Source organism: Meriones unguiculatus, chromosome 4, assembly GCF_030254825.1.
Source record: "Meriones unguiculatus strain TT.TT164.6M chromosome 4, Bangor_MerUng_6.1, whole genome shotgun sequence".
NCBI lineage: Eukaryota > Metazoa > Chordata > Mammalia > Rodentia > Muridae > Meriones > Meriones unguiculatus.
The window spans coordinates 87,293,807-87,321,635 of record NC_083352.1 but is presented as its reverse complement, the minus strand read 5'-3'; the positions used below and the strand labels follow the sequence as shown (position 1 = coordinate 87,321,635).

At 49.9% G+C, this 27,829-nt stretch overlaps 2 protein-coding genes across 4 annotated transcripts; one reads left to right on the top strand and one right to left on the bottom strand.

The window, feature by feature from the left end:
- The first annotated feature begins 16 nt into the window (after positions 1 to 16).
- On the top strand, positions 17 to 20,149 carry Mtrfr (mitochondrial translation release factor in rescue). Its single transcript, XM_021652771.2, has 3 exons — positions 17 to 265; positions 10,608 to 10,908; positions 12,917 to 20,149. The coding sequence occupies exons 1-3, from the start codon at positions 234 to 236 to the stop codon at positions 13,136 to 13,138; spliced, it is 555 nt and encodes a 184-aa protein (XP_021508446.1). The 5' UTR covers positions 17 to 233; the 3' UTR covers positions 13,139 to 20,149.
- On the bottom strand, positions 18,246 to 26,692 carry Cdk2ap1 (cyclin dependent kinase 2 associated protein 1). 3 transcript variants are annotated; one of them, XM_021652763.2, is made up of 4 exons: positions 26,393 to 26,692; positions 22,280 to 22,374; positions 20,692 to 20,818; positions 18,246 to 18,958 (listed from the first exon to the last, which is right to left on the bottom strand). In XM_021652763.2, the coding sequence occupies exons 1-4, from the start codon at positions 26,445 to 26,447 to the stop codon at positions 18,891 to 18,893; spliced, it is 345 nt and encodes a 114-aa protein (XP_021508438.1). In that variant the 5' UTR covers positions 26,448 to 26,692; the 3' UTR covers positions 18,246 to 18,890. The 3 variants fall into 3 exon arrangements, with proteins under 3 accessions (XP_021508438.1, XP_060238335.1, XP_060238334.1); XM_060382352.1 differs by lacking the exon at positions 26,393 to 26,692 and adding an exon at positions 23,356 to 24,532; XM_060382351.1 differs by lacking the exons at positions 22,280 to 22,374; positions 26,393 to 26,692 and adding an exon at positions 21,358 to 21,930.
- Positions 26,693 to 27,829: the final 1,137 nt, after the last annotated feature.

Here is a 27,829-nt window from a genome sequence, read left to right as displayed (position 1 = left end):
TCCCTGACGCTCAGTTCGCGCCAAAGGGGGCGCGGCGACGCCGGAGCGTGAGGGCGGGGCTTGAGGTCAAGGCCTCCGCTGATTGGCTCTCTGGAAACTGCGGGAAAGACGCCTCGGTGGAGCCTCGGCCGGCCGCGGGGGGGGGGGGGAACCGCCGAGGGACTGTGACGCTTGCGCAGACGTGGGACGCGCAGACGCCCGCTCCGGTCCGCCGTGGGTTAGAGCCTTGTTGAATGCTTCCGGCCGGAGGCCGGTGCAGAAACAGGTAAGCGCCTGCAAAGCCAGACTAGGGCTGGTTAGCACCGTCAGAGGCTCTAGAATGAGCCCTTGAAGCTGGAACCCCCGACCTACCCACGACTTGCGTCACCTAATTCACATGAGGTCTTATCCGGCCCGACCCCTAAGTTGTTTGGACTCACTTGACCCTACATTTAGGGCTGTGTCACTCTCCGGGAACCTGGCGCGAGGAGAGGAGCAGAGTTCGCTGCCCTGGAGAGGCCCAGGGAGAAAACGGGGCGATAACGTCTTTTCAGGGGAAACACGTCTCAGAGCAAGTGCTTGGGCACGGTCATTCAAGTGCTCGCTCAGGGTTGCTACTGCGAAGTCAGGATGCGGGAGAGCAGTTTGCCCTTCAAACGGCAAACCTGCCGAGAAACATCCTATCTCATCCTCTCGCCCTTAAAATAACCCACTACTTATTTTTATTATTATTGTTGTTATTATTATTGGCGGTCTCACTAGGTAACCCTGGCTGCCCTGGAACTCCTTATGTAGAGCAGGCAGTCCTTGAACTCACTGAGGTCCACTCGCTTCTGTCCCACAAGTGCTGGGTTTAAAGGCCTGTGCTTTCAAGCCTGGGTAGGCAGATATTTTTTTTTTTTTCAGCAATGAAACTTAAATAGCGATCCCACACTCACAGGTGTATGCCAGATCTAAAGCTTAAATAAATCAAAAGCACCATTTGATTGCTCCACCCATCCATCTAATGACCGTACACCAAACCAAAGTCAAATTATTTTTAAGGGCACAGATGTCTAATTGTCTCATGTTTCAAAATGTCTTATCACTTATTTCATTGGGTCCTTGAATCTATGACTCTAATAGAGACACCAGAATGTTACATTCAAATAACTGAGATTTGCAAATTTTTCAAACAATTCCAGAGAAAGGAGTGTACCTCCCACAGGTAGAATTAAACCCAGAGGCAGCTACTGCTAGTTACCAACCATACAAAAGGCATGGTCACAAAACCAGAAGTGCTCTGTAAACTTGGGAGGTTTGGGTATTTTGGTTTTTGTTTTTGTTATTTTTTTTCTTTCAGTAATATGATTTTCAGTAGTATCAATTTTGTAGAATTTTGGTTTGGTTTTTGAGACACAGTTTCTCTCATATCCCAGGCTGACCTAAATTCACTAGGAAACCAAGGCTCTTGATCCTCCTGCCTCTACCTCACAAATGCTGGGATGGCCAACCAGCATGCACCACCATAGACAACTTCAGTATATTCTTCTTAGGTGACTTCCTTCTTAATCTGTTCATGTGTTAAGTCAAATTTCAGGAACTAGCATTGTGATTAACTTTATTTTGTTAACTGACACGGCTAAGGTTGTTCATGCCACGTTTCTTGCCTTAGGTATAACGTTTTAGTAAGGTCTTGTTCATTCGTTCCTTCCCTTGCCGGTTTAGAGCTCCCTTCAGTTCCCCACACCACCACCCAGGTGCTGGGAGTAGCTCTGTATCTTGTTTGATGATGGGACTTGCCTCAGGGTGTTGCTTTGTGTTGTTGTTTTTTTTAATAAGTTTGTCTAGGGAGGGGGCATCCTTCACATCAAAAAATAAGAAGCAATAGAACTTTAAATCTGAAGCTTGACCAGCAAGCATGGAGAACGAGCAGGTCTCCATTTGGGCTTCGCTCCAGTTTGTGGTGCCGAGAAGATACTCTGTATGAGGCTACGTTTCCAACCCTACATTCAAATGTTCTGCTTTTTATGGGTTTTTTTTCTGCTATAGTCCCTACTTCCTAAGGTTAGTTATGTTGGTTTGATTGGGGCGGCTTCGTGTGTGGGAGTGAGCCGCTGCAAAGACCAGCTGTGGTTTTGTTGTCATGTGATCTCTTTGGCACCTGAATTCATACACCAGAATTATGATCTGACATTTCCATGGTGTCCAGGTACTTTTCGGTTTTTCGAGACAGGGCTTCTCTGTGTAGCCTTGGCTGTCCGACTTGCTTTGTAGTCCAGGCTGACCTCGAACTCAGAGATCTGCCTGCCTCTGCCTCCTTGAGTGCTAGGATTACAGCCATGTGCCACCATGCCCAGCTTTGGAGGTACTTCTTAGCTTGGACCAAAACAAGCAAATTAATTTGCAGGTCACTGTTCTAGAAGCCCTTTCTCTTTCATCTTTAAAAAGCCCCTGAAATAGTTGTTTTACAGACAGGCTTAGGCCATCAGACCACAGCTTGAATGGTTTGGCAGTCAAAGATTTCTCAGTTGTGCAGTTCAGGGGCTGCTGGGCTACCATCTAACATGCACTGAAGCTTTCTGTTTGTGGCAGCATAAATGCATGGTCTTTATCTTACACATGAGGAATCATGACCGTGGTTGTAGTTAGTAAATCAGAGCTCTCTAGTCATGAGTACTAGTGAGTTCACACTCATCCTTCATGGTAGCACAGGCCTGTAATCATGGGACTGAGGCTAGCCTGGGATACACAGGAAGACTGTCTCAAAATAAGATGATGGCCCGGAGACTAGCTCCTTGTTTGAAGCACTTACCACTGAAGTGCAAGGACCAGCATTTGAGTCCCAGCACTCACCTAAAATGCCCAGTAAGCTTGGTTGCCAGCCTGTATGTAATTCCAGCCTTGGAAGGCAGAGGCAGGGGAGTCCCCAGAGCAAGCTGACCAGAGAGGGTAACCGTGTCAGAGCTCTGGGTTTGATTGAGATCCTGATTCAGTGAATAAGGTGGAAAGCAATGGAGAAGGGTTCCCAACATAAACTTCTTCGGGCCTCTGCATGCACATATTCACACACCCACACATGAAAATGGAAAAGAATATGAAAGAAAGTTTATTCTATCCGTTCTGCAGTGTAGCCTTTTCTGCAGTAAAACAAGGAGAGGAAGACTCAGAAAGAGAAAGTTAGGCAAAATGAGCCAACTTTTTTTTTCCTTAAGAAATGGGGAGGGAGGACAGATTGGAGAGCCCACGCCTTTAATCCTAGCACTCAGACAGAGGCAGGCAGGTTCCTATTAAGTTCCAGGCCAGCCTGATCTACATAGTGAGTTCCAGGACAGCCAGGGCTATATAGAGACCCTGTCTCAAAAAAAAGAAAAAAAAATTAAATTAAAAGGCAGGAGGATTTCTGCATAATAAGTTACAGGCCAGCAGGACTTCATAACGAGACCCTGACTCAAATAAAAACATTCAGAACAGCTGTCCTGTACTCCCACTCAGTAGGAATACCAGAAGTTCAAGATTGTCTTAGGCTCTGTAATAAATCTGAGGCCATCCTGAGCTATATGATACTCCAGCTTTTTTTTTTAACCTAATTATCTTCTGTTATAAGCAAACTTAAGACAATCCACACAGTACACCTTCCTTATTTTCTTTATACTCTCATTTTTGTTTTGCTTTAAAGAGTTGGGTCTACATAGCCCAGGCTAGCCTCAGACTTGCAATCCTCCAAGGTGCTGAAATGACAGGTTTGCACCACCAGAGCCTGCTCAGTACTGAACTCTGAAGGGCTTAATGAAGACATTTGAGTACTAAACAAACGCTAAATGCCATTAAAAATAGTACATAAGCTTGAAGAGTTTTAGAGTGAAGGTTGTATTTATTAGTTCTGCTTTCTAAATGCTCCTGTTGCATTCTCATAGTGTGGTTGGTAAATTAGAAGATTCCTACAAATGCCACAAATAGGACAGGTATAATTCTTGGTGCTTTGAAAGTTTCCGCTATAAAAAGATGTGTGAACTGAATATTTTATTAGTTGTCTCTTGACCTAGGTAGCAGCAAGCCTGTTAAATTCAGACCACAATGGTCTCCTTTGCCGCTGTTCCCCCAGATCAAAGCAGGATCACATATCTCCGGCTGGTCTCAAGCTTGCTGTGAAACTGAGCATCAACCTGAATTTCTGATCCTTCTTCCACCTCTCTAGTACAGGAACTATAAGCATGTACCACCATGGCTGGTTTACGCTCTGATGTTAGGGGCTAGAACTCAGAGCTTCACGCATGCTGGGCAAACACTGCGCACTGAGCCCACAGCCCCCAACCCCTTTCCATGCCTTTCTAGTGGAGAGTCTCACATATGCCTAACAGCGTACCTCCACTGGAGCACTGTTCTAGAGTAGGCCCAGTTTTGGCATTCTTTCTTCAGATGATCCATTTCCTCAATCCAGTTCCTCGTTGCTGTCACCTTCTTCCATAGCTCAGATCGATCCTCGGTCCATTCTCTTATCTAGAGGACCTCCTTGCCCTCCCTTCGCACACCTTTGTCTCCTCCTCTGTCTCATCTCCGTCACTGCCCTCGTGATCCCAAGCTCCTCGTCAGTCTCGCCATCGTAGGTGTCGAGGTTTAGGCAGTACTCCTGCCCAAAGCTCTTTGGAATAACACGCAAGTGTGGTCCCTAAACTGACAGTAACAGCCTTTCCAGGGGGCGAGTTAGAAGAAACATAGTGACATACATCTTGTCAGTCCCAGCACTCGGGAGGCAGAGGCAGATAGAGGTCTTTGAGTTCAAGGCCAGCTTGGGCTACATAGTGCCAGGCCAGCTAGGACTTACATAGTGAGTATCTGTCTCAAAAAAACAACAATAACAGAAGCAGAGGTTCAGAAGAACAAAGAGTCTGATTCCCTGCCTGCCCAAGGAATCAGAGTTCATAACTGACTCCCGGGTGTGCCATGTGCACACTGAGGAACGGCCAGGCTCTGCTGATGAGCATCTCTCCTCAAGTGCCCCGTGGAGCTGTATGGCTTCTTTCCATTACCTTTAATGAAGTTTCTGCAAGGTTGGTACACCATGAAAGTTGTGGCTAGGGAAAACTGTATTCAGTACCTTACTAAAGAAACACGTAAGCAGTAAATTTTTAAAGAAACAGCAGTTCTAGGAGGTAGAATCCATGGGTTTTCCTAAAATGAGATTAAGATCACAGATATGGATGTGATAATCCTGACAACAATCCCAGGACACAAGAGTCTAACACAGGAAGTGCAAATTTCAGGGCCACCTTGTCTTCAGACAAACAAAAATATCCTTTATGGATTGTTTTAATTACGTGCATGGGTATGCATGTGGAGACAGGACACAACTTTTAAGAATCAGTTCTTTCCTTTCATCTTGTGGGTTCCAGGGATTGAACACAGGTTTTCAGACTTAGTGGCAAGCTCTTTAACATGCTGAGCCATATCACTAGTCCTGTTGTTGGTTTTAATCATCTGCAACTTGATTTACTTACTCATTGTAACGCTGGGAAATAAACCCAGGACCAGGCCAAGCAAGCAAGCATTCTACCACTAAGCAAGCTCCCAGCTAGCTTTGGGGTGTATTGGCGGGGAGGGGTGAGACAAGGTTTCTCTGTGTTGCTCTGGCCATCCTGAAACTCAGTGTGTAGACCAGGCTGATCTTGAGATCTGCCAGGCTCTGCCTCCTGAGTGCTGGGATTAAAGGTGTGGGTTAGCACACTCAGAACTCCCAGCCAACTCTTAATGTTTCTCACAGATGTAAAAAGGATCCTCTGCCCTCATGCACACAGCATTAGTGCTGTTGGAAACAGCATGGCCTCTTAAATCTCCTTTGACCCTGGGATTGCTCTGTCCCAGGCCTTGCTGCAGAGTTGAGTGGACTGTCCCAGCAGCTGTATCCTCTCAGGATTGGGTTGATTTGGAAAGCTAAAGAAAGGAATATTTGTGAGCCTGAAATTGTGACAAGAGGCATAAATCAATTACAAGTTCCAAATCCTGACAAGAGCACTGTGGGTAATCTGGGCCCTTTCTGTGGCACAGCCTGGGCTACAGCAGCTATTGTGCATATAGATGTCTTCATGTCTCTTTGATGTGAAAACTATTTGTGCTCCTCCAGGCCTATGCCTGATGCTTAGAAGATCTTTAAATTTTTTACCAGACATATTCATACTCCCTTTTAGAAGGTCTGGTAGACCTACTCTCTCTCCTCTTGACCGAGTTAGAACTCGGACAATGAGAGGCTTTAACCCGAACTTCCCCAGCTCATGAATAGCTGAAGCCGTCATCAAAGAAAAAGGAGGGCCAGGGAAGTCAGGGTACAGAGCCAGCTCTAAATTAAAGCCCACACTCCCAGGAAGGAATTAGGGCAGAGCTGCTGGCTGCTGGTTTCCTTTACTAGCACTTCTTTTTGTCCTTCTTTTTGTCATTTTTCTCTTGTATTTTTTTAATGCCACAGTGAGCTATAATTTGAGCTGCTTTTATTGTCCCCAAAGACTTCAGGTTGCACTGTGCTATCACAAAACCTGAAATCCAGTCTGTATTCTTCTCTGGGCTTTGGGGAAGCGGAGCCATGGGTGTGTTTGTCATTTTTAGCAGTCACTGGAGTAGGTCCAAAGCTCCAGGAGATGCTAGAAGTGTCCAGCATTGTCTGATTGGCTGCTGGGATTATCCATTAAACAAAGCAGTCCATCACCGAACACCGGGTTCCTTCATGAACTCAGTTGGGTGGGAGAGCTTCCAGGATGTCTGTCAGCTCTGTACTAGGACAGAAGGGCAGAGACTGAGCCAGTGGCTGTGACAGCTGCTGATGAAAGCCCTCTCCCTGCTATCCTTTGTCTGCAAGTCTGGCCTGTTCCAGACTTACTTCCTGTCTTTGTCACAGTGCTGTATATCACTGCTGTCCTGCCCTGTTAGTTCACTAGCTGGCGGAAGAGGCACCCGGAGAGACCCTGGGCTCGTGTTCCATAGTCAGTCCACCCCAGGGACTTGAGCTTTCTGTTACACAAAGGAATTTTGTTCTGTACATTGAAAGCAGAAATAAGAAAAGGGCCATTTTGGACATTAACAGCCTTGTCCCTGATCATAGTGTCTGGGCTCATCACGTTTTCTTTTTTGTGTACTTGAGGATGTTTTGTTTTTAATTACTTTTTACTTGCTTATTTTGTCGAGGAAGAGGTATATGCCACAACACATATGGACGTCAGAGGATAAGTTTTGGAAGCTGGTTCTCTTTCATTTTGTGGGTTCCTGGCATTGAATTCAGGCCATTGGTTATGGTGGCACTTTACCCACTGAGCTATCTTACTTGCCCCTGGTTGTTGTTGTTTTGAGACAGAATTATGACCTTCAGCCTGGCCTTGAACTTGAGATCCTTCTGCCTCTGCCTCCCAAGTTACAGGCATGGGGCCACCAAATCTTGTTTATCATTTAGTTTTCTTAAGGGTAATTCTAAAATATTTCACACCTATTGAACAAAACCAGTATTTGTATTAATGCTTAAAAAAATTTTTTTACACGTCTGTGTGTGTGTGTGTGTGTGTGTGTGTGTGTGTGTTCCACAGTGTTCGTGTGGAAGTCAGGAGGAGTCAATTTCTACCAAGAGTCTTAGGACCAAACTCAGGTCATCACACTTGGTAATGAGCACCAGCCAGACACCAATTTTGTTGTTGTTGTTGTTGTTGTTTCTTTGTTTATTGTGAGTACACATGTGTTTGCCATGTGTGTCATCAGAGGCCAGAGGAGCCCATCAGATCGCCTGGGACTGGAGTCATAAGGAGCAATCCACTGTGCATACTGGGAACTGAACTCATGTCCCCTGCAAGAGCAAGATACACTCTTAACACTGAGCCATCTCTCCAGCTTCCTCCCCCTGCAAAAATAGGTTGAGTTTGTTTGTTTTTGGTTTTCTGAAACAAGGTTTCATGACTGTCTCCCTGTAGACCAGGCTGACCTCAACTCAAATCCACCTGCCTCTGCCTCCCAAGTGCTGGGATTAAAGGTGTGCACCTTAGAGCACCATTTTCATTGTTCTGGATTTTGATATACACCTCTCCATAAGAACCATTTCCAGTTTTGTCATAAATATGCCCATTAGTACTGGAAGGACACATTGAATGTCACAAAAAGAAGACATGGGTTTAGAACATACTGTCAGTCATAGAATTGAAAAGGAGCAGTAGTGTAAGGCTTGAGAAGACTGTTAAGAGTTCATCATATTCGTTCGACAGACTCCCAGCACCAACGCTTCTGGTTACTCAGAGGCTGGCATGTAACCCAACAGGAAAACTGAGGCATGATGACTTAAACCTTCCTAGATCTACTTACGAGGGAGGGAGGGAAGGAAAGAAGGAAAGGAAGGAGAGCTTTGAATGGTGCACACCTGGAATCCCAGAACAAAGGAGGTGGAGGCAGGAAGTTGAGAAGTCAGGCCCAGTCTCAGATACTATGTCAGAATAACAACAACAAAAAGTAGGGGCTGCAGAGATGGCTCAATTGTTAAGAGCATTTTCTGCTCTTACACAAGACCTGGGGTCAGATTCCAACACACATAAGGTGGCTCACAACTGTCTGTCACTCCAGTATCAGGGCATCCAACACCCTCTTTTGGCTTCTGTAGGCACCAGGCAGGCATATGGTACACATACATACATGAAGGCAAAACACCAAATATGGAAAAATTTAAAAATTAAAAAACTTTGAGGCATAGGGGTGCACGCCTGTAATCCCAGCACTCAGGAGGCAGAGGCAGACCAATCTCTGAGACTTTGAGGCCAGTCTGTTGTACAAAGTGAGTTCCAGGACAGCCAGAGCTACATAATAGAGCTACATAATAGACGCTGTGTGTGTGTGTGTGTGTGTGTGTGTGTGTGTGGCTGAGAGGTTAAGAGCACAGGCTGTTCTTCAGAAGGTCCTGAGTTCAAGTCCCAGCAACCACATGGTGGCTCACAACCATCTATAATGAGATCTGGAGCCCTCTTCTGGCATGCAGGCACACATGCAGGCAGAATACTATATAAACAATAAATAAATCTTTAAAAAATAAAAACGAAATAAACAAACTGAAAGGCACCAGAAAGTACATCTAAGTAACATTGTGTCTTCTTCAAGGGTTCTTCCAGTACTCACCTGGGTAAACATAGCAGGTATCAGCAGTCAGTGGGTGATAAAGAAGCTGAAAGCAATTCCAGGAAGTTCCATCCTGCAGATCTAGTCATGTTAGAAGTCAGCTCCTCCCTGACATAGAGCAACTCCCAGGGATCTATCGCCAGGTTTTGGGGAACAGTGTAAAAGTGGTACCCCCAAGCTCGGGGCCGCACACGCCTCAGAAGAGGTGTGGTCCAAGGAAGCTGTGTTTCTGAGATTGCGAGGCTACTGAACAGTTTATTAAGATGTAGTCCAAAGCCCCAGAAGTCATCAGCGAAGCCATCAGAATACTTTTCTCTCTAATCTCCTCTATCCTGTGTGAGCTGAGTGGAGAAAAGCAAATTCACCAATTTTCCAGTTGATGAATTGGGCCTGGCTTGTAACTTGCCCCTTTCACAGGGACACTTATTTTACCTTTGATTTTTGTTGTTTTGTTTGTTTGCTTCGAGACAGAGTTTCTCTGTGTAGTCCTCATTAAACCTCTTAGGTTTTTAGACAGGGACTTACAGCCTGGGATGGTTTCACTCCTGGCAGTCCTCCTGCCTCAGCCACCTGAGTGCTCAGATTACTGGCACCAGTGGCCACACCCAGCTTTACTTAAATCTCTTTGTTTAAAGATGACCTCCTGAACCTGTGAGTGGAGCTTACTAAGAACGGGTTGGACACGCAGCACACTCAATCACTATGCAGTCTTGAGCCGCTTCTCTGGCTAGCACTTAGGTCAGCTCTTCCATCTTGACATCACTCACACATCCTTTGTGCTGTGGAAGCCCAACAGGCCCCTTACGTAGAAACTGTTGATTTGGTAACAAGAAGACCAGTTGGATCGCATTATTGGCCGTACATCCCAGGGAACAGATGTTCCCATTCAGATCCCTGAAACTGCCAGCGTTACGACCAGCAGTCAGGACACTGATTAATGGTGAAGAGTACTGTGTCAGGCTTTACGCTCAGCTGTAAACCAGACTCATACTGTCATCCTTTCATAAATGTAGACTTCACATTTAAATACTATCCCTTGGACTTGGGTCCTAATTCTTGCTCAGTGTACTCTTTAATGTGTCTTTATCAAACCACAGCCCTGCTCCTTTAAACATCACACTCAATACTCTTTCCTGAGGAGCTAGCACCTCCAGGTGCTCTGAAGGTATTTTTGGTGTGTTAAAAGAAAATGTGTAGTCTTTGGTCATACCACCCTGAACGTGCCTGATCTCATCTAGTCTTGGGAGCTAAGCAGGGTCGGCCCTGTTCAGGACTTAGATAAGAATACCAGGAGCTGTAGGCTTGAAAGAAAATGTGTATTAGCTGACAGGACATGGACAGAACTGTGGACAACTCCAGTCTAGACAGGAGAGCCTTGCTGAGTCACCTGCCTTTGTTTGTCCCATACATGCCCTGGGAATGAAGGATCCTCACGGGGATTGTATAAAAACCTGTGTTTGAATCCAGGACGTCATCTTGAGAGCAAAGTAAAAAGACAGCCTCGTTCTTTCTCTACCCAGGTCCTGCCACCCCATGTCCTCCATGAGCTGGGCTTTGCTGCGTCTCCCTGCACCGTTGGTCAGGATATGCTCAGGGAGTTGGGGAATCAGGCTTCCAGGGAAGCCAGCACTGCTCTTTCCAGGAGTGGCTGCCACTGCAGTGCAGGTGGCAGGCAGGAAGGACTGTTCTGCTCTGCTTCCCCTGAATGAGAGTGAACTTGAAGAACAGTTTGTGAAAGGACATGGTCCAGGAGGCCAGGCCACCAACAAAACCAGCAACTGTGTAGTGCTCAAACATGTGCCCTCCGGCATTGTGGTCAAGGTAAAGGGGGGAGGGGCGCCAGGCAAATGAGGGGAGTCCAGGTCTGCAGCCACAGCAGGTTTCAGCCGAGGGGCATTCCCATTTGGCCACAGGCACACTCTGCCAACCCAGTATCATCAGGGCACTGCAGGTGTCCCCAAGGTCCCTCTGGAGATGACCCTGCCGCCCAGTCTCAGGAACCTGGTGCCAGGGTCTTGTAGCCAGGGCTTTGCTGCTGCCCTTGAATTCTGCTCTCTGTGTCACCAGAAGTGAGGCTGTGGCTAAGGCGGGTCTCCTTAGCTTGCTGCTCCCAAAGCCAGCCCTGCTCTGCAGCATGGAACTAATGGGACTGTACTGCCGGCTGGCTGTCTCAGACCTCAGCTGTGAGGTTTCTCCTCCATGCCCCTCTGCCCTGCTTTGGCAAATGTCTCTTAACACATGCCCTTCTATGGAGGCACAGTTCACTGACTCAGAAGACAAAGTACCCTTCATAGCTGCCAGTGTGACTCTTCCTTAAAGAAGGCAGGTCCTGGTCAAGGGTGATACCAGCTCCCAACAAGCTGTACATGGACGAAGTGGCCAAGTGACTTTTAGCCCAGAGTTCTAGCAAACCCACTGCCTCTGAAATACCAGCCAGGCCAGTAGAGCTGCTAGCCAGCCACCTCCATAGGACCCCAAAGCAGCACACAGCCTTGAAAGAGCATGAAGTCAGAGAGCGCACAGGTAAGCCAACAGCAGGTACTTCACCACTAGGAGTAAACATAGTTCCAAGCCACCTTGTATGTTTACTCGTTGAGTCCTGTAAGCATGTGCTCATTGCCTGAGGCAGACAAGGAACTTGTCCACAGTCCTTCCAAAGCCAGAGTCCAGACTCAACGTAGCTCCTTCATGGCCAGTTTCTTGAGCCAAGATGATGTAAGTTAAAATCCTCAGTTGTTTTTATTTTCCTTCTTGAGAAACTCCTTTATAAGAAAATTCCAGGGGGCTGGAGAGATGGCTCAGAGCTTAAGAGCATTGACTGTTCTTTGTAAAGGTCCTGAGTTCAATTCCCAGCAGCCACATGGTGGCTCACAACCATCTATAATGAGATCTAGTGCCCTCTTCTGGCCTGCAGCACACATGCGTGCAGAATATTGTATACATAATAGATCTTTAAAAAAGAAAAGAAAATTCTGAAAGCTGTTTTTGTTGCACCTGGTACTAGCTTGATTTTCCTTTTGGAATTCTCTCCCTCATCCACAGCATTTCCTTTGCCCATCAACTTTGCTAGGCCCTCGCCACCATCAGTTTGCACACACTGAATGTTGTGGTAAGCTGTTAGTAAAGATGCATCACCCTGGTCCTCCAGATGGATCCACCCATGGGAATGGCACATACATTTTGCAGAGGTTGCCCCTGGGCAAGCTAGAGACTCCAGGCAGCGTTTCCAGGATTACTCCGGAACAGCCTGAATTAGTTTAAAGCTGTTGTTGGGCCTAGAAAGATGGTTGACTGGTTAAAAGCACTGGCTGCTCTTCTAAAAGACCTAGGTTTGATTCCCAGTACAACATGGTGGCTCACAACTAGCTGTAACTACAGTCCCAGGGGATCTGACACCCTCTTTTGGCCTCCATGAGTCCAAGGCATGAACATGCTACACAGACATACATGCAAGCTAAACACTCATGCACATCAAATAAACTAATATTTTAAGCTGTTGTTGCTTCTAAGTAAAAAATCTTTTCTTTTTTTAAAGGTAGGGTATCACTGTGTAGACCATGCTGCCCGCAAACTGAAAGATCCCCTTGTCTCTGCCTCCACGCCTGGCCCAAAACCACATTTGTAATTATTCAAGTGAGGGTCCCATAGTACAACTAGCATGTGCTGCTGCCACCAAGGGCCACATGCGGGAAGGCCCTGGTCTTGCTGCTGACACACGAGGCTCCCGGCCTGGCCATCTGTGACAGGAATGGGTGGGCTGAGGGGCTGGAACTTCTGTCCCTCTCCTGACACCCGTGATCTTCACGTTCCTGCCCATCATCTCTTGCAGTGCCACCAAACACGATCTGTGGATCAAAACAGAAAGATAGCTCGGCAAATCCTCCAGGAGAAAGTAGATATTTTCTACAATGGTGAAAACAGCCCTGTTCACAAAGAGAAGCTCGAGGCGGGGAGGAGAAAGCGAGAGAGGAAGAAAAGAGCAAAGGAGACTCTAGAAAAGAAGAAGTTATTAAAAGAGCTATGGGAAGCGAGTCACGGAGAAAAGCACTAATGTCGATGGTGTGTCAGGAGGCTTCCGGCAGTAATGGCGGCAGTGCCTGGCACCAGCATTATAACATCCTCTACAAAAGCGTTCTGGAAGTGGGTGTGATGGTATATATCTGCAGTCTCAGCACTTGGGAGAGCTAAGGCAGGAGGATTACTGCAAGCTTCAGAACAACCTCATCTGTATAGCTAGTTCTGCAGCAGCCTTTCCTGCATGGTAAGACTGTCTCAAAACTACAGAAGTGGGAGCCGCAGACATGGCTCGCACCTCCTGCAGAAAGAAGGCTCAGGTGCAGTTCCCAGTACCTTCAGAGGGTTACTTACAAGCTTCTTGCCTGTAACTGCAGCTCCAGGAGATCCAGGGCTGCCTTGTGGCCTCCACGTGGCACATACACCCACATATGCACATGCATAAATAATTTTAAGAACCTTTTAAAAATAAATATCACACTGGTAGATTCAAAAGAACAAAGTTTTAACCAGGCCTTGTGGCGCACACCTTTAATCCCAGCACTCGGGGAGGCAGAGGTAGACAGATCACTGAGTTTGAGGCCAGCCTGGTCTACACAGTCCAAGACAGCCAAGGCTACACAAAGAAACCATGTCTCAGGAGAGACGAAAAAAATAAAGTTTTAGATTTTCTTAAATTGTGTGTGGGGAGGTATGGGTCATGTGTACATGAATGCAGGTGCACACTGAGGCCAAAGGATTCAGATCCTCCTAGATCTGGAGTTACAGGAGGTTGTAATCTGCTCAGCCTGAGCGCTGGGAGCTGATCTTGGGTCCTCTTCAAAAGTACTATGCACCCTGAACCACTGAGCCATCTCTCCAGAGCCAGCCATCAATTTTTTAAGTGGCTGACTACAGCCAGTAGTGATACACTTCCAAGAATAAAACCGTAGGGCTAGGGAGGGGACCCATCAGGCACCTGACTGCCAAGCCTGACGCAGAGTTGTCTTCTGACCTCTGTACGCACTGTGTCACATACACAAATATGCACAGTCGATAAATGTGAAGAGTGATACTGTATGGCACACAGAAGGACACTACAGGAAGAGGACAGTAGTCGGTGTGTGAGTTGCCACTGCTTCGTGGGCGGCTGGATTTGGGCAGTGGTTACAAAAATATCCCCCTTTGTGTTTCTTTGGTTTTGAGACAGGGTCCCATGTGTCCCAGGCTGGCCTTGATCGCTATGGAATTGAGGATAATCTTGAATTCCTGATCTTCCTGTGCCCCTCCCATAGTCTAAGATGATGCAAGGTTATGCAACATGTCTGTTTTTGAGACTGGCCTCCAGACAGGAGGCTGTCTGGTCATCCCAAATGTTGGGATTAAGTGTGCGTACCTCTGCACCTAGTAATACACTGATCTGCTAAAAAGGTGGAAAATAGGGCTGACAGTGTGCAGAGACACTTGTTACGAAGCCTGACAGCATGAGTTTAGATACTCAAAATCCACCGAAGGGTGGAAGGGCAGAACTGACTCCACAAAAGTGGCCTCTGACCTCCTGACATACAGTGTGAATGTGCCCACATATCAAACACAAAAATAAAAGGTTAAGGCAAAAACAATTTGAAAAGGTGCTGATATTAGATAAGCCCATCTTGGGCTGGAGAAATGGCTCAGAGGTTAAGAACACTGGCTGTTCTTCCCAAGGAAGGTCCTGAGTTCAATTCCTAGCAACTATATGGTGTCTCATAACCATCTATAATGAGGACTGGTACCCTCTTCTGGCATGCAAGCATGCATGCAGACAGAACACCATATAAATAATCAATCTTAGATAAGCCCATCTTTATAGCAGGTTGAGTCAAACAATAGCATTTACTAGTATCTTGTCCACTCTAGGGCCACTGCTGAGCTGTCTTAAGGCTTGTTTATCCTTTGTTTCTGGTAAAGAGAAAATGACAGCAGAATGTTACAAAGTTACCTGCTGTGCCTACTAGTTTTAACAGACAAAGTAGAATCACCAGGGAAGTTTTAATGAGAACTTACCTCGATTGCTGTAGATATGTGTGGGAACTGTCCTGATTGTTAACTGAAGTAGAAAGACCCAGCCCATTGTGGGCAGCAGCATTCCCTAAGCAGGAATCCTGATTGCTGTGAGAACACAGCTAAGAGCAAGTAACAATGCCTTTATATTCTCTGCTTGACTGTGAACGTGCTATGGCCAGCTACTTGAATTCCTGCCCTGACTGCCCCGAAGTGATGAATTATAACTTGAAGCTATAAGCTGAATAAACTCCTCTTTCCTAAATTACTTTCTTCCAGGGCATTTTATCACAACAGAAATGCCAGTGGAACTTGTCATGTGTGTCAAAAATTCTTCATTCCCTGTATATGAGCAAGTAGATTTTTTCAGACCCTGATTAATGTTTCCATCATCTACTGGACCTTACAGTCTTGGTTTTGGAAATAAGGTCTCACACAGCACAGGCCAACCTTGAGTTCTTCCTGTCTCTGGATCACCGACCACCACCACACAAGGCTACAGATGGTTTTTCATGTGTTTAAACCTTTAAACACATGACATGAGTTCTAACAGTAGCTTTCCCTGTTAGAACTCCAAAGGCGGTACATGCCTTTAATCCCAGCTGTTGGGAGGCAGAGGCAGGCCTCATCTCTTAGCTCAAATGCTAGAGACCAGCTCCAGCACACAGGGTAAACCAAGGCAGGTCACAGCACTGGCGATGACCAGTTGGTAGCTGGTGTTTCTCGCTGTACTTTAACTCTTAATCTTTCAGGCTGGTAGCCTTGCTATTTGGGTCTCTCTATATGCGGTTTAACTCTCAGGGGCTGCTGGTCACAAGAGCCTTCAAAAGAAAAGAGAGGTGGCAGGAAATTGAACCCTGAACTTCCAGACTCAGGGTCTGAAGCTTTAACAATTGAGCTATCCACAAAAACAGCTCTCTGGCTAAAACTTTATTGTTTAACAGCAGAGGGTCTTAATCAGTTAAGTACAAGCAGCTACAGCCTTGACACTCTTGCTGTAAATACAGGAGTTTGTAAAAAGAAAAACATGAATTATTTTTAACTTAATGGCTCAGCAGTAAACGGCAGCTTGCTGGAGGCTAGAGTCCCAATAACACCCTGGATTGTTAAACTTACAAAACTTAGAAGCATACAAAAACAACATACATTTGGCAGACAAAGCAAGCAGATCTTTATGAACCTCACACACGTGCACACATACAATCAATAGACAAAACAAAGGAGCTCCCAAAGATGCCATTCATCCACATATATGTAAACATACAGGTATAAATATATACATATGGACAATATATACAATCAGACATATAAACAGACAGGTTTTTGGATGAAGCAGGTGACCTCAACAAATGTTTAATTCTGTCTTGGGTTTTATACTGTAATACAAAGGTTCTCTATTGAAAAATTAACTCATTCAAAAATACACAATCATTACATAAAAAGGGAGTTTTGGCAGGACTGTTGATCCTAATATCTAAGTAGATACTGTTGTTATAACTTTAAGGCAGGGGTTTTATCTATATGCTCATTATGAGTTCAAAGCAGACGTTCTATTTCAAATGTACATTGTGTTCAAAGCAAGTTTTTTTGTTAAGGTTCTTCTAGGATCTTATCGTGTACACCAGGGCCTTATTCTTGGACTAAACCTGGAACGAATATATCTCCTTGATTTGTTTCAATCTTGTTTTCCCACTTGTGTAGATCAGGTACTTGACAGATTGAGGGCCACAGAGCACCTAGGTTTTTGCTATACGGCAGAAGTTTTTAAATTACTTGAATCCAGTCAGAAATGTTTTAAAATTATCAAGGGTTATGAAATCATCAGTTCATTTAAACAGCACTATGAAGGTACATCTTCAAAATAATCTGCAGAGATCTGCCCAACAGAGTGAAGCAGTAAGCAGTGAGGGTCTCTGCCATGCCAGCTATGAGACAAGCATAGAAAGGCAGTATAGCAACAATAAGCAGTCCTTATTGAGGCAAAATCCTTGGGGCCTTGCCTACACCAGGGATACACCCATTGGTCAGCCTCGCAAAAGTGAGTGGGCTGCCTCCAGCAAGCTCGCTTGCTTCTGCCAAGTCAGCATGTAATTGCTCCCAGAATTCAAGGCCAGCCTGGCCTACATGGCAAATTCCAGAACAGCCAGAGCTACAGACTGAGACCTAGTCTTGGGGAGGGGAAGGGACAGTACTGTGAGGGGAGGCACATTGTTACCTGCCTCACCTGTGCACGGGGTCCCAGGCTGTCAGGCTGTTCTAGGATGGACATGCTCTGCATTGCGTAAATCTGGGAGCTGTCTGAAACTGCCTGGGATGCGCCGAGCAGGACTCCCTTGTTGGAACACCAAGGCTCTTCCTTCATCAGCCTTGCTTTGAGCAGTTCTAGAAAGGGACAGGCCCACAGGAAGGCAAGTTTGGAACTTCGCCAAGAAGAGCAGCTAAGGTCTCTCTCCTTTGGCAAACTGGTTCTCTGCCATGGAGATGCAGGGAAGCCCAGGGCCGCCTCCATCAGCCTTTGAACTTTTTATTTTTGGGTTCTTTGCTTCTCGCCTGCAACACTGACTGCACATCTGACACTTGTCTTCATCCAGTCCAGGGCAAAACCCGGTACAGGGTCAGTTTTCATACAGCAAATATTCTCCAAGCTCTATGGAGAGCACACGGACTCTCCTCAGCACAAGAGAACACTACACTATGAAAAATACTCATTTTTAAGGCAATGCCTCACTATGTAATCCTGTTGTGGCACCAAGTATGTGACCTTCCTACCTCTGCCTTTCAAGGAGTGAGCCACAGTCCCCAGCAGAGAGGTCCTTGGAGCACCACCCACCTGTGAATATGGTAGCAGCAGCCACAGCTGTCCGCTGTACTCTGTTGGCCCTGTGGATGTCTGTAATCCTGGAGAGCTAGGCATCAGCACAGAAGCCTCTGGCCCAGACAGGAAATGCCCTTAGAAGATATGGCCAGGCCCTCCCTCAGGAGCTTCAATGGTGACTGCAATACTTAGGGAACCAAGACAAGAACTGTGAGTTCAAGGCCATGGTCACTGATAGACTGCTCTGCTCCCCCAAAGAAAAGCAAGCACTCAAGACCCCAAGGACCCAACATCTTAATACAAACTGTTAATGAAAATAAGCTTTATTACATCAAGTAATAAATACAAAGATGCAACAGTTTCAGTCGTTTTCCTCCAGATGTGATCGGCTCACAGTAAACATGGAACTGAGATCTACGGTCTCAGGATGGACATTTGCAGGGTGCGCGGTAGGTTGAGTAATTGCTCTTCTGTGTTTATGACCTGTGCATTCTTAAGATTGACTTCAAAGCACTCAGTCATGCAGATACTTAAGCAGAGAAGCTCCCTGAAGCAGGGTCTACGCTGTACACAGGCAGGCCAGCCACCAAGCAAAGGTGATGATGTGTGCACGCAAGTCCTCAGGGGCAGGTGAGCTCATGGAAAGGAAGTCAACTGGGGTGATGCAGATGGAAAATGTATCCAGAGGGAAATTAAAGGGGACACTGGTATTTGGGGGGCAAACAATAGCTTGCTCTGAAGTGGCTTCACAAACGTCTTTCAGATGCTTGGAAAGAAAAGAGCCGAGTCATTCCTAACTACTTAAAATGCACATCGTCAGAAACTGCAAAATGTCTTCCCAATCTTTTGAGTGTGGGTTCAGAGCTTAATGATCGCCGTAGAACTACTGCCATTTTGAACAACGCCTCTCATCTCCGTGGAGTAGCAAGATGGGCCTTCAGACTGGCCAAGGCTAGGACCTGGCATTACGTTCCGTTTCAGCCAAGCACTCCCGAACCAGGCTTCGGGCATGAATGATGCCTGTAAGGAAAAGCAGAGACTGGCATCAGTCAATTCACAGAGAAGGAAGACCACCTGCTGGCTAAACCTCAGCCACGAAGTCTTCATTCTACAGGGGAGTGGAGGATCTACATCCAAATACCTGGAAAGGCCAGGCTGCTCTGGAGGCTATGATGAGGGAAGATCATTTGAACCTAGGAGTTCAAGGCCAGCAACATAGTTATCCTTTCTTTAAAAAAAAAATGCTATGCCCAGGCATGGCTGCTCCCACCTGCAGTCCCAGGACTCTAAATAAATCAGAGGACAGCCTCAAATCTTGTTACACTGATGTGACATGTGACTGTATGGCTGGATGACACAAACTCCTTCTCATTCTTGTAGGGCCAGCAGCTTCCCCAGAATGTATCCTGAAATGGCCACTTGGTACATCCATATATAATTTAATCCACTGGCTTTTGGGGTGAATGCAAATTTGCTTAAGACTTCACAGGTTAGCATCTTCCCAAAAATTTCTATCTGTGGAACTAGCTCTGCAGCTCTCCGAACTACCTCATCTCACTTCCTTCTGCTGTGGAAGTAGCAGTATTGATGCCACCAGAGACCCCATCTCTCTCTCTCTCTCTCTCTCTCTCTCTCTCTCTCTCTCTCTCCCTCTCTCTCTCTCTCTGCCAGTTGCCATCTCCAGTCTATCCCCACTTGTACCCAGTCTAGCTTTAGGCAGTCGCCACCTTCAGAGATCACATGAACTCAGGCAAAGCCTGGCTCTCTCGGCTGCAGAACTATCCTTCGGCCGGCCTAGCTATGACTGGGAAGTGTGACTTCAGTGCAGCCTTCTGCCTCTGATCAGGGACCTGTGATCCAGGCCATGTCCATTCTCTCCCAGGTCATTCTGCGATGTTTTTAATCAACCAGGTGCCTCCTGGTCATGAATGAACCCAGGGCCTTGGCTCCTATGACAACTTCTAAAATAGAACTCCTCTCCCTCAGCAGCTTTGTCATGAGGTAGGACACGGCTCAGCACACGCTTCCCAACTCAACACCCTGGGTCCCTTGCTTTCTGTGACATCACCCTCCCTTTTCAGTCACTAAAGAATCTCAAGGGGAATGGGAGCAGTTTTAATGAGCAGAGTTTCAATTTTGTAAGATAAAAAGGTTCTGGATACAGTGTGATGATTATTAAAAAATATGAGTGAACTTCAGTTAAATGTTAAATTGTAGGTTATATATATTTTGCCACAATTTTTTTTTAAATCCAAAAAAGGAAATCTCAAGATGCTCCCCTACCCAGACCAGAGGACAGGCCATACTACAGACATGACAGCAGTGGGCAGTACAGACACCAAGGAACCCTGACCCCAAGGCCACCCAGTGGCCTATGCAGTCAAAGGCACTAAGGGGCCTATAGTGTGGCCCCACAGGCGCACAGACAAGGGCGAGCTTAGGGACACCAGGGGAACAAGAACTCCATTAGGCCAGTAGAGCCTCTCTGGCTCAGTTCCTTGCCCTTCTCAGAAACCCCATGAGCCCCTCCCCCGCCATAACCACCTATGGTTGCCGCAGCAGCAGCAGCAGCAGCAGCATACATTTCTCAAGGTCAAGGGACCTTTCCCTGACCACCTCCATTGCTTTCCCTAGGAAACCTCTTAGCCTGGCTTCCTGCCTCAGACTCCCAAATATCCAGGACTGCATGCTCAGCTTCAGAAAGTCCAACAGTGATGAGCAACATTCAGTCCCCAACTATGTCCCCTGCTTACCTCGTTTCAGTCTCTCCATGGCGCTCTTGCTCCCTGCATACGTGGGTCTGATCTCTTTCCCCAACTCCTCAATGATGGCCAGCAGTTCTGCATATTTACTCTGAGGCACCTGGCTATTTCCAGTTCCCTAGGACCAGAAGACAAGGATTTGGATGGACTGACCCACCCCAGTGGCCACATAGGTGGAAGGAAAGTGACCTAGACTTGGGTTCCCAGGGCTGCCCCAGCTGCAGCATGTCCCATAGGTATAACTCCAGGGAAAAGATCCTCACCCTCTGTCCCCAACTCAGAAAACATGCCAGCTCCATCCAGAAATACCACTTTACCATCCACACAGGAAAAAAAGATCTGGCTGTCAAAGCGACAAGTATAGGAAGCACTGGATCCATGAGGCAAAGAGGGGGTGCTTCCTAGAAGTCAAGTGTCCACAAAGAGTGGGAGACAGGGTTACCCCTGGAAGACCTCAACAATCACTAAGGACTCAGGATGAGCCTAAAATTTTATCACACACACCACATCCTCCCCACAGAAAGCCTTTATCTCCAGGCTATGGCCCAAGCAAGCACCCAGATCAGCGAGGGCCCTGTCTCAAGCCTCTCTTCTTCCTGTCGCAGCTGGACCATGGTGGCCAGCTCTCTGTCCAGGACTTTGGCCTGCTCCTCTTGCCTCTGCTGCCTCCACTCCCAAGCCTCGCCACCTAGCCTGAAAGCCAGGCCTTGGAGCTCGGCCTCCTGGCACATCCGCCTCCTGGCCTCCCGCTTCTCCCAGCGCCGGCGCCGCATGGCCAGGGCATTGCGCTGCCGCTCCAAGCTGCGCCTCAGCCCGTCCTCCCGCCGCCTCCGCTTCTTCAGCCTGTCCCGTTCCCGGGCCCGGGCCTCCTTCTCCTCCTGGGACAGGACAGGCTGTCGGGGCATGGCTGGAGGTTGGACACAGCCCCCTTAGCCAAGCAGAGACCTCCATGGCAACCCTGGAACTCTGGCTGGGGTTTGGCCCACAGAAAGAATCTTTCTGTTAGCAACCGGGGTTGCAAGAAACCTTTTCAGTCATAGCAGACTCTGCAGTCCCCTGCAGATTCCACTCAGATACAGAAGCACCCAGCTGCCTCCTGACCGTGACCAAAAAGAGATCTGGGTCTCCAAGAGGCTCATGGTCTTATAAAGAATGAACCAGTTATAAACCTAGCAGCTGACTTGGGACCACATCCATAACCACCAAATAGGCTGTTGCCAACTCCTGTGTCACAGCATAGAAGTCCAACACCAGTTGGACCTTACTTGTTTGGGGAACAAGCAAAGCAATCCACAGAGACATGCACCTGGCAGCTCAAGCAGCTCGGTTTATTGTGGCCCTTTCCTGTTTTCCATACCTAACCCTCACGTGCCCCTGAACCGGTCCCAATCGCCCTTCATTCTAATCCCTCAAGTGAATAATGGGAGCCAAGCCCCAGCCATGGCAAAGGAAACACAGGAGAACACGGCGACCACTCTGATCTACCTCTGTCCTCTCAGTCCCTTCCAACAGCAGTGGTCCTTATCCCCTTAGTGTTCCCGCTGCCCCCAAGGCCCTTCCATCACCCACACGTGCACACCTGGGTGTAGCCTAGTGATGGAGGCCCATAGTCACTCAGCAGCTGACGGTATTGAGAGGAGGTCGCCATGCTGGTAGAAGGTGAGTGGACGTTTCCTGCAGCAAGACAGAGAGAGAGAGAAGTGAGAGATCCGCAGCCTGGGACAGCTGCACCAGAGGGCGGCGGTACCGCAACAGGCCATAGCCATCATCCCAGCTCCCCTTCACCTGGGACCCCCCTGGTAAACTTCTGTTTTACAGGACAGAGACCTCAGCTCAAGCTCTAACCGTCATGGCCCGGGAACCAATCTAGATGAACGAAAGCAAGTCCATAAAGAACAGCCACTCCCGCACACCTAGTACCTCAGAGGACATAGCCCACCTAGCCCGACCACCCGACTTCAAAAGAGCTGAAGCTGACAGCGGTGTCCAGCCTAACCCTTGCTGACCCCATCCCAGATCCCACTCACTTGAAGCTGAGCTACCTCCTGTGACTGGCAGCTACAAGGTTGGTCTAACCTGGGCTAGAATTTCTTAAGCACAGCCACCTCTGTGCTCCTATGTACCCACCTCTGCTGGACAAATACACCAAGGAAAACCCACAAAGGTACCAAGGCACAGAACCCCCGAGAGTGACAGGTGTGCTACATGCACACAAAGCACGGCTCTGGAGAACAGCCTTTGTGCCTCAGACACATGAGCCTCAGGAGCCCCTCCGCTCTCCCAAAGAGACAGAACCCCTGTCATGCAAGATGCACGTATGATGCATCGCAGCTCTCTCTCGCTCTCTCTCTCTCTCTCTCTCTCTCTCTCTCTCTCACACACACACACACACACACACACACACACACACACGGCTCTACACTCCAAAAAGAGGGGCTTAAGCCCACATATATGGAACCCAGCACTTTCGAGCACTACCCAGGTGCAGCAGAACAAAGCAGGGTGAGAGCCCAGCACGGAGTGTCATCTCTCCTGGATGTGCAATGAGGAGGCCCCTGGCTGGAGCATGCAGACCCATAATGGCAACCAAGTGGCCATTAGGCGGGTAAAGGATGTCCTTCGAATTACAAACAGCAGTAACCATGGAGAATTTACCTAGTCCTCCTCGGCAGCTGTCCGACCACCGCCCCCAGAGCCAAACTGTCTCTCACGAACACAGCGGACTCAGCCGACTTGGCCCCAGGGATGGACAGCTGGTGCCAGGCTGGCCAAGTCACCAGCTGCTCACTTGGTGTGGGCGAGGGGAGGGGCAGGAGGAAGGAAGTTCAGGAGCTGGGTCTGCTGGAGCTGGGAGGAGCCGTGAATCCCAGGGCCTGGGCAGGGTGAGCCACACTGCACAGAAGTGGCTAAGCAGCAAGCTGGCAGCCCCAGCGCCTGACTCTGCCCAAGCGAGGGGAGCAGCACTGGTACAGACTGTCCCCCCGGGTTTAGGAACCAAGTATAAATGTGGTTCCTGAGGAAAGCATACTACGGACATGGCCCCAACTTCAGCAACCTTGGCTTCTTCACCGCCGCGGCCAAACTCCATTTCCCAAGCCTTCAGAAATGGCTCCTTTGCAGGCCTGGAGATGGGTTCCAATCCTGCCCACTACAGGCTGTCAAGCCCTTTCTGGGCTCGCATGAGCTAGGAGCTAAATGCTGAAGGGGTGGTGTGCCAGGACCCAGCACTTGAAGCCTTCAGACGATCCCAGCACCATGTAGGAACAGACTGGCCATCCTTGAAGGCCCAGGGGGAGATCCTGCACACTTCGTGCTTTTCACTATTTCTCATCTCCCTGTCACATCTTCTCTCCTGGACTTGGGGTCTGTCCCAGCAGTCCCTGGATGTGGGACCTCCCCGTCAAGGCCCTTCCAGGCCTCAGTTTCTCCACCTGTTTGAGACCATACAACCCAATAGAAGGTTTTTGCTACATTTTGATGACATTGGAGATAGCCCTAGGGGCTGGGGTAGAGGGAGAATGAGAAACAGCTCTATATTGTGGAGGACCTCAGGCTGTACCTCAGAGGTTGCAGGACAGGAGTTGAACCTGACTGTGTCAAAGCTAGCGCTATATTCAGTTTGGGGGACGGTGTCTGCTCCCCTGGGGAGTCATGGTGGAGGGGTCCTCCTCACCACTCATGCCCTCTCCTTCCCCAAGACCTGGGCTGAGGGAGGCCAGGGAGGCGGCTCCACGTCAGCACAGCCGGTGTGGAGCACCTCAGACAATGAACGCAGTGTGCAGAGAGCCGGGAGGGCTTGGCAGAGGCCAGGAAGCTCCTGGGGCCAGGCCCAGCTCCCCACCCCCACGCCAGACAAAGAGCGGCCTGGGCCTGGGGAGCTGGCGGCCTTCCCGCCACTTGGGGCGCCGGTTGGGGGGGGCTCCCGGGCGGGGGAGGCGGGGGCTTTGTCTAACTCCGCCACTGCCACCGCCGGCCAGGCCGCAGCTTAGCAACTCAGTGAGCAGGAGGCAGGGCTGGAGGGCGTGAGGGATGATGACAGGGAAGGCGGAGGAGCCGCTGTGAGAGTCCATCTTGGATGCAGATGGCCGGGGAGAGCGCGGCTTTCTGCAAAGTAAAACCGGCAGGCGGGCGGGCCCCTACCAAAACGCCCGACCCTTGGAGACCCCGGCACGCCTCGGGGTACTCCCCATTGGGAAAAGAACTAGGGCTGAATGCAGGTGCTCGCAAGCCCAGGACAGGGCTGCAGAGTCCCAGGACCCACACGCCAAACGGTCCCAGTGCAAGACCCAGGGGGAACTATCCCAGATCAAGCCTCGGTCCCTGGCATCCCTCAGGCTGGCAACGAGACCTACTGCCCTATCCTAGACACTGTGGATCAGGAAGGCTGGGAGACAAAAATCCTACCTGGCAACAAAGCCTGTCGCCTAAAGGGAGGGAAACCCCTTCAAGTGACACAGCGGCTGCACGCTCGTGGGGGCTCCGAGAGCGTTAACTCTCCCAGGATGGCACCCTAAATCTAATCCTTCAAACCCCAAGGAGCCGAGAAGTTTAAAACACATGACCTGGGCTTTCCGAGGTCCCACTGGGGGTCTCTGGAGTTCTGGAATCAACATTTGGACACAAGAACTCCATCCAAATTGAATATGCCAGCATGGGTGGAATTTTTAACGCGCAACGACCGTAACCAACTCTGCCCCCCAACTCCCCACGAAGGCCTCTGCCCCTCCTGATATCCCCCACTTCGCTTGTTTGGAGGGGGGGGTGTGTTCACAGCCAAATACCAAGGGGAAATACACAAAGCCGGCCACCTCCGAAAGCCACTTTCACACCCCTATGCCGGGTTTCCCGGGGTCCGGGGCTAACTCTGCCCCCCATGCCCGGCCACGGCGGCGAGAGCTGCCTGGCAACTTTGCAGGAGTTTCCCGGCGGCGCCCAGGCCAGGGCGGGGAAAGGACACCGGGTCCCCGGGGATGGCGCGGCTCGGGACGCGTACCCACGTGGGGATTCCGAGATGGGGACCCCTGGGAGTCGCGGGCCCCAGCACGCCGCCCGCAGGGCCCCCGAGGCCCTCGCGCTTTGAACTTCTTCCAAGGGGCCTCCGGAGGGCCGGGGAAGAGAAACCCAGGATCCGCGCCCGGAGCCAGGCCGCGGGCCCTGCCCCCGCCGGCCGCGACCCCGGACAGGCTGCCTCCGGGCCGGCGGCCTCTCGGCCTCCTCGCGCCGCCCCGCACGCGGCCCGGCCCCGGCCCGTCCCGCTCCGCCGACCCCCGGCGCCCCGCGCCGCCCGGCCGCTCCCGCCTCCCGCCGGCAGGGGCCCTCGCCGAGCCGCCCAAAAAGCCTAAGGGAAATTTGAAATTAAGAGAGAGGCAGAGAGAGGGAGAGCCGGGGAGAACGCCTTCCTCGCTGGGGCCCGCGCCCTCGCCTCCCCGCCGCCCGCGGCCGCTCCGCCGCCCGCGCCCGGGCCCGGGCCCGCCGGGCGCCCCGCGAACTTTGGCAGCGGAATCATGGCGGCGGCTCCGCGCCGCCGGCCCCGGCCCGGGACACCCCGCCGCCGCCGCCGCCGGCAGCCACCACCCCCGGCCGGCTCGCCGCCGCCGACGCCGCGCGACTCGGGTAGGGGGGCCCGGGCCGCGGCGGCCGGGAGCGCGAGCCCCCAACTTGGCGGCACTTGGCGCGGCGCGCGCTCACTCACCGGCGTTGAGGGCGGCGACGGGCATGTGCGCGGTCAAGTTCGGCTTGTACGACATCCCCGCGGGCGGCGGGCGCGCCGGGCGCAGCCGGGCCAGGCCGCGAGCGCGGCGGCGGCGGCGGCGAAGCCGAGGCCCGGGCCCGGCGGCCCCGCGTCCCCCCGGCCGTCCGAGCGCCCCCCGGGCGCCCGCGCACTTTTTGTTGTCGCCGGCTCGGGCCGCGCCGGCAAATATGGCCGTCGCTCCCCCCGCCGCCGCCGCCGCAGCTCAGCCAGCCACCGGGCGCGCGGCGCAGGGGCGGGCGGCCGCAAACTTTGAGCCCCGCCGCGGCTGGGCCCGGGCCGGGCCGGGAGGGGGCGGCGGGCGTCGAGGGGCGGCTCCTCCCGCGGCCGCGCCCCGCGCTGCGCCGCCGCCCGCAACTTGCCAAAGTTTGGGGGGCTGCGGTCCCCGCCGCGCCCCCGCCGCGCCCCGGCCTCCCGTGCGCCGCTCATTGGCCCGCGCCGTCCTCTTTCTTAAACAGCCAGGCGGAGGGAAGAAGTACTTGGTTGTTTTTTTTTTTCCCCCCTGTGTCTCTGGACTGTGGGGGCAGGGATGGAAAATTACCTGGAGAAAATGGTGGCGGTTGGGATTTTTTGTTTTGTTTTGTTTTGTGTTAATGCAAGTAGATCATTCCAGATGCCCACGTCTAGCTCTGTCCCAGAATTAGAATAACCCATCCTTGACATTTATTTCGCGGGGCGGTAAGGGGGGGAAATGTCATGTCTATGACTGGATTAAGTGGGCTTTTTTTTTTTTTTAACCCTTTGGGAACCTAAGAATCCTTTGAGACTGACAAAAGCTGGATGGAGGAGAGATGCCTCCTCCGGAAAATTCGCCCTCGTGTGTACAGCGTCCACGCCAACTCTTTGGAATATTTCAAGGGAGCACCTACTGTGTGCCAGACACGGGTCTAGATGCTAAGGATGCAAGAATGAACTTGGCAAAGTTTCGACTACCCAGAGTTTACACTCCCATTTATTTATTTTTTTATTTTTTGGACCCCGTTTTTCCTCCCCACCCTCCTGCACCCCACCCCGCACACGCCCCCGCCCATCCTAGGAACTGACTTAAACGTCATTACCAAACGTATTTGGGATCTGATGAATAACCTTTCGAAGGTACTATATTTTGGAGTTCTGCCTGAATAGTAATGCTCATCAAATTATATAAAACGCCCACCCTTTTCTGTTGTTTTTAATCGCCATGGTTTGCAGGTTAGTTTTTTTTTTTTTTTATTAGTCATATTTAGACATCATCCGTGAATCTAGTGACAAGGGCGGCGTCAGCCTCTCCGCAAGATAAAAAAAAAAGGGGGGGGGGCCACCACCAGGGTCTTATCTCTACCCTCCCCCTTCCCTTTCGGACTAAAAGTGCAGGGGAGGGAACCACCACTCCCCAGTCAG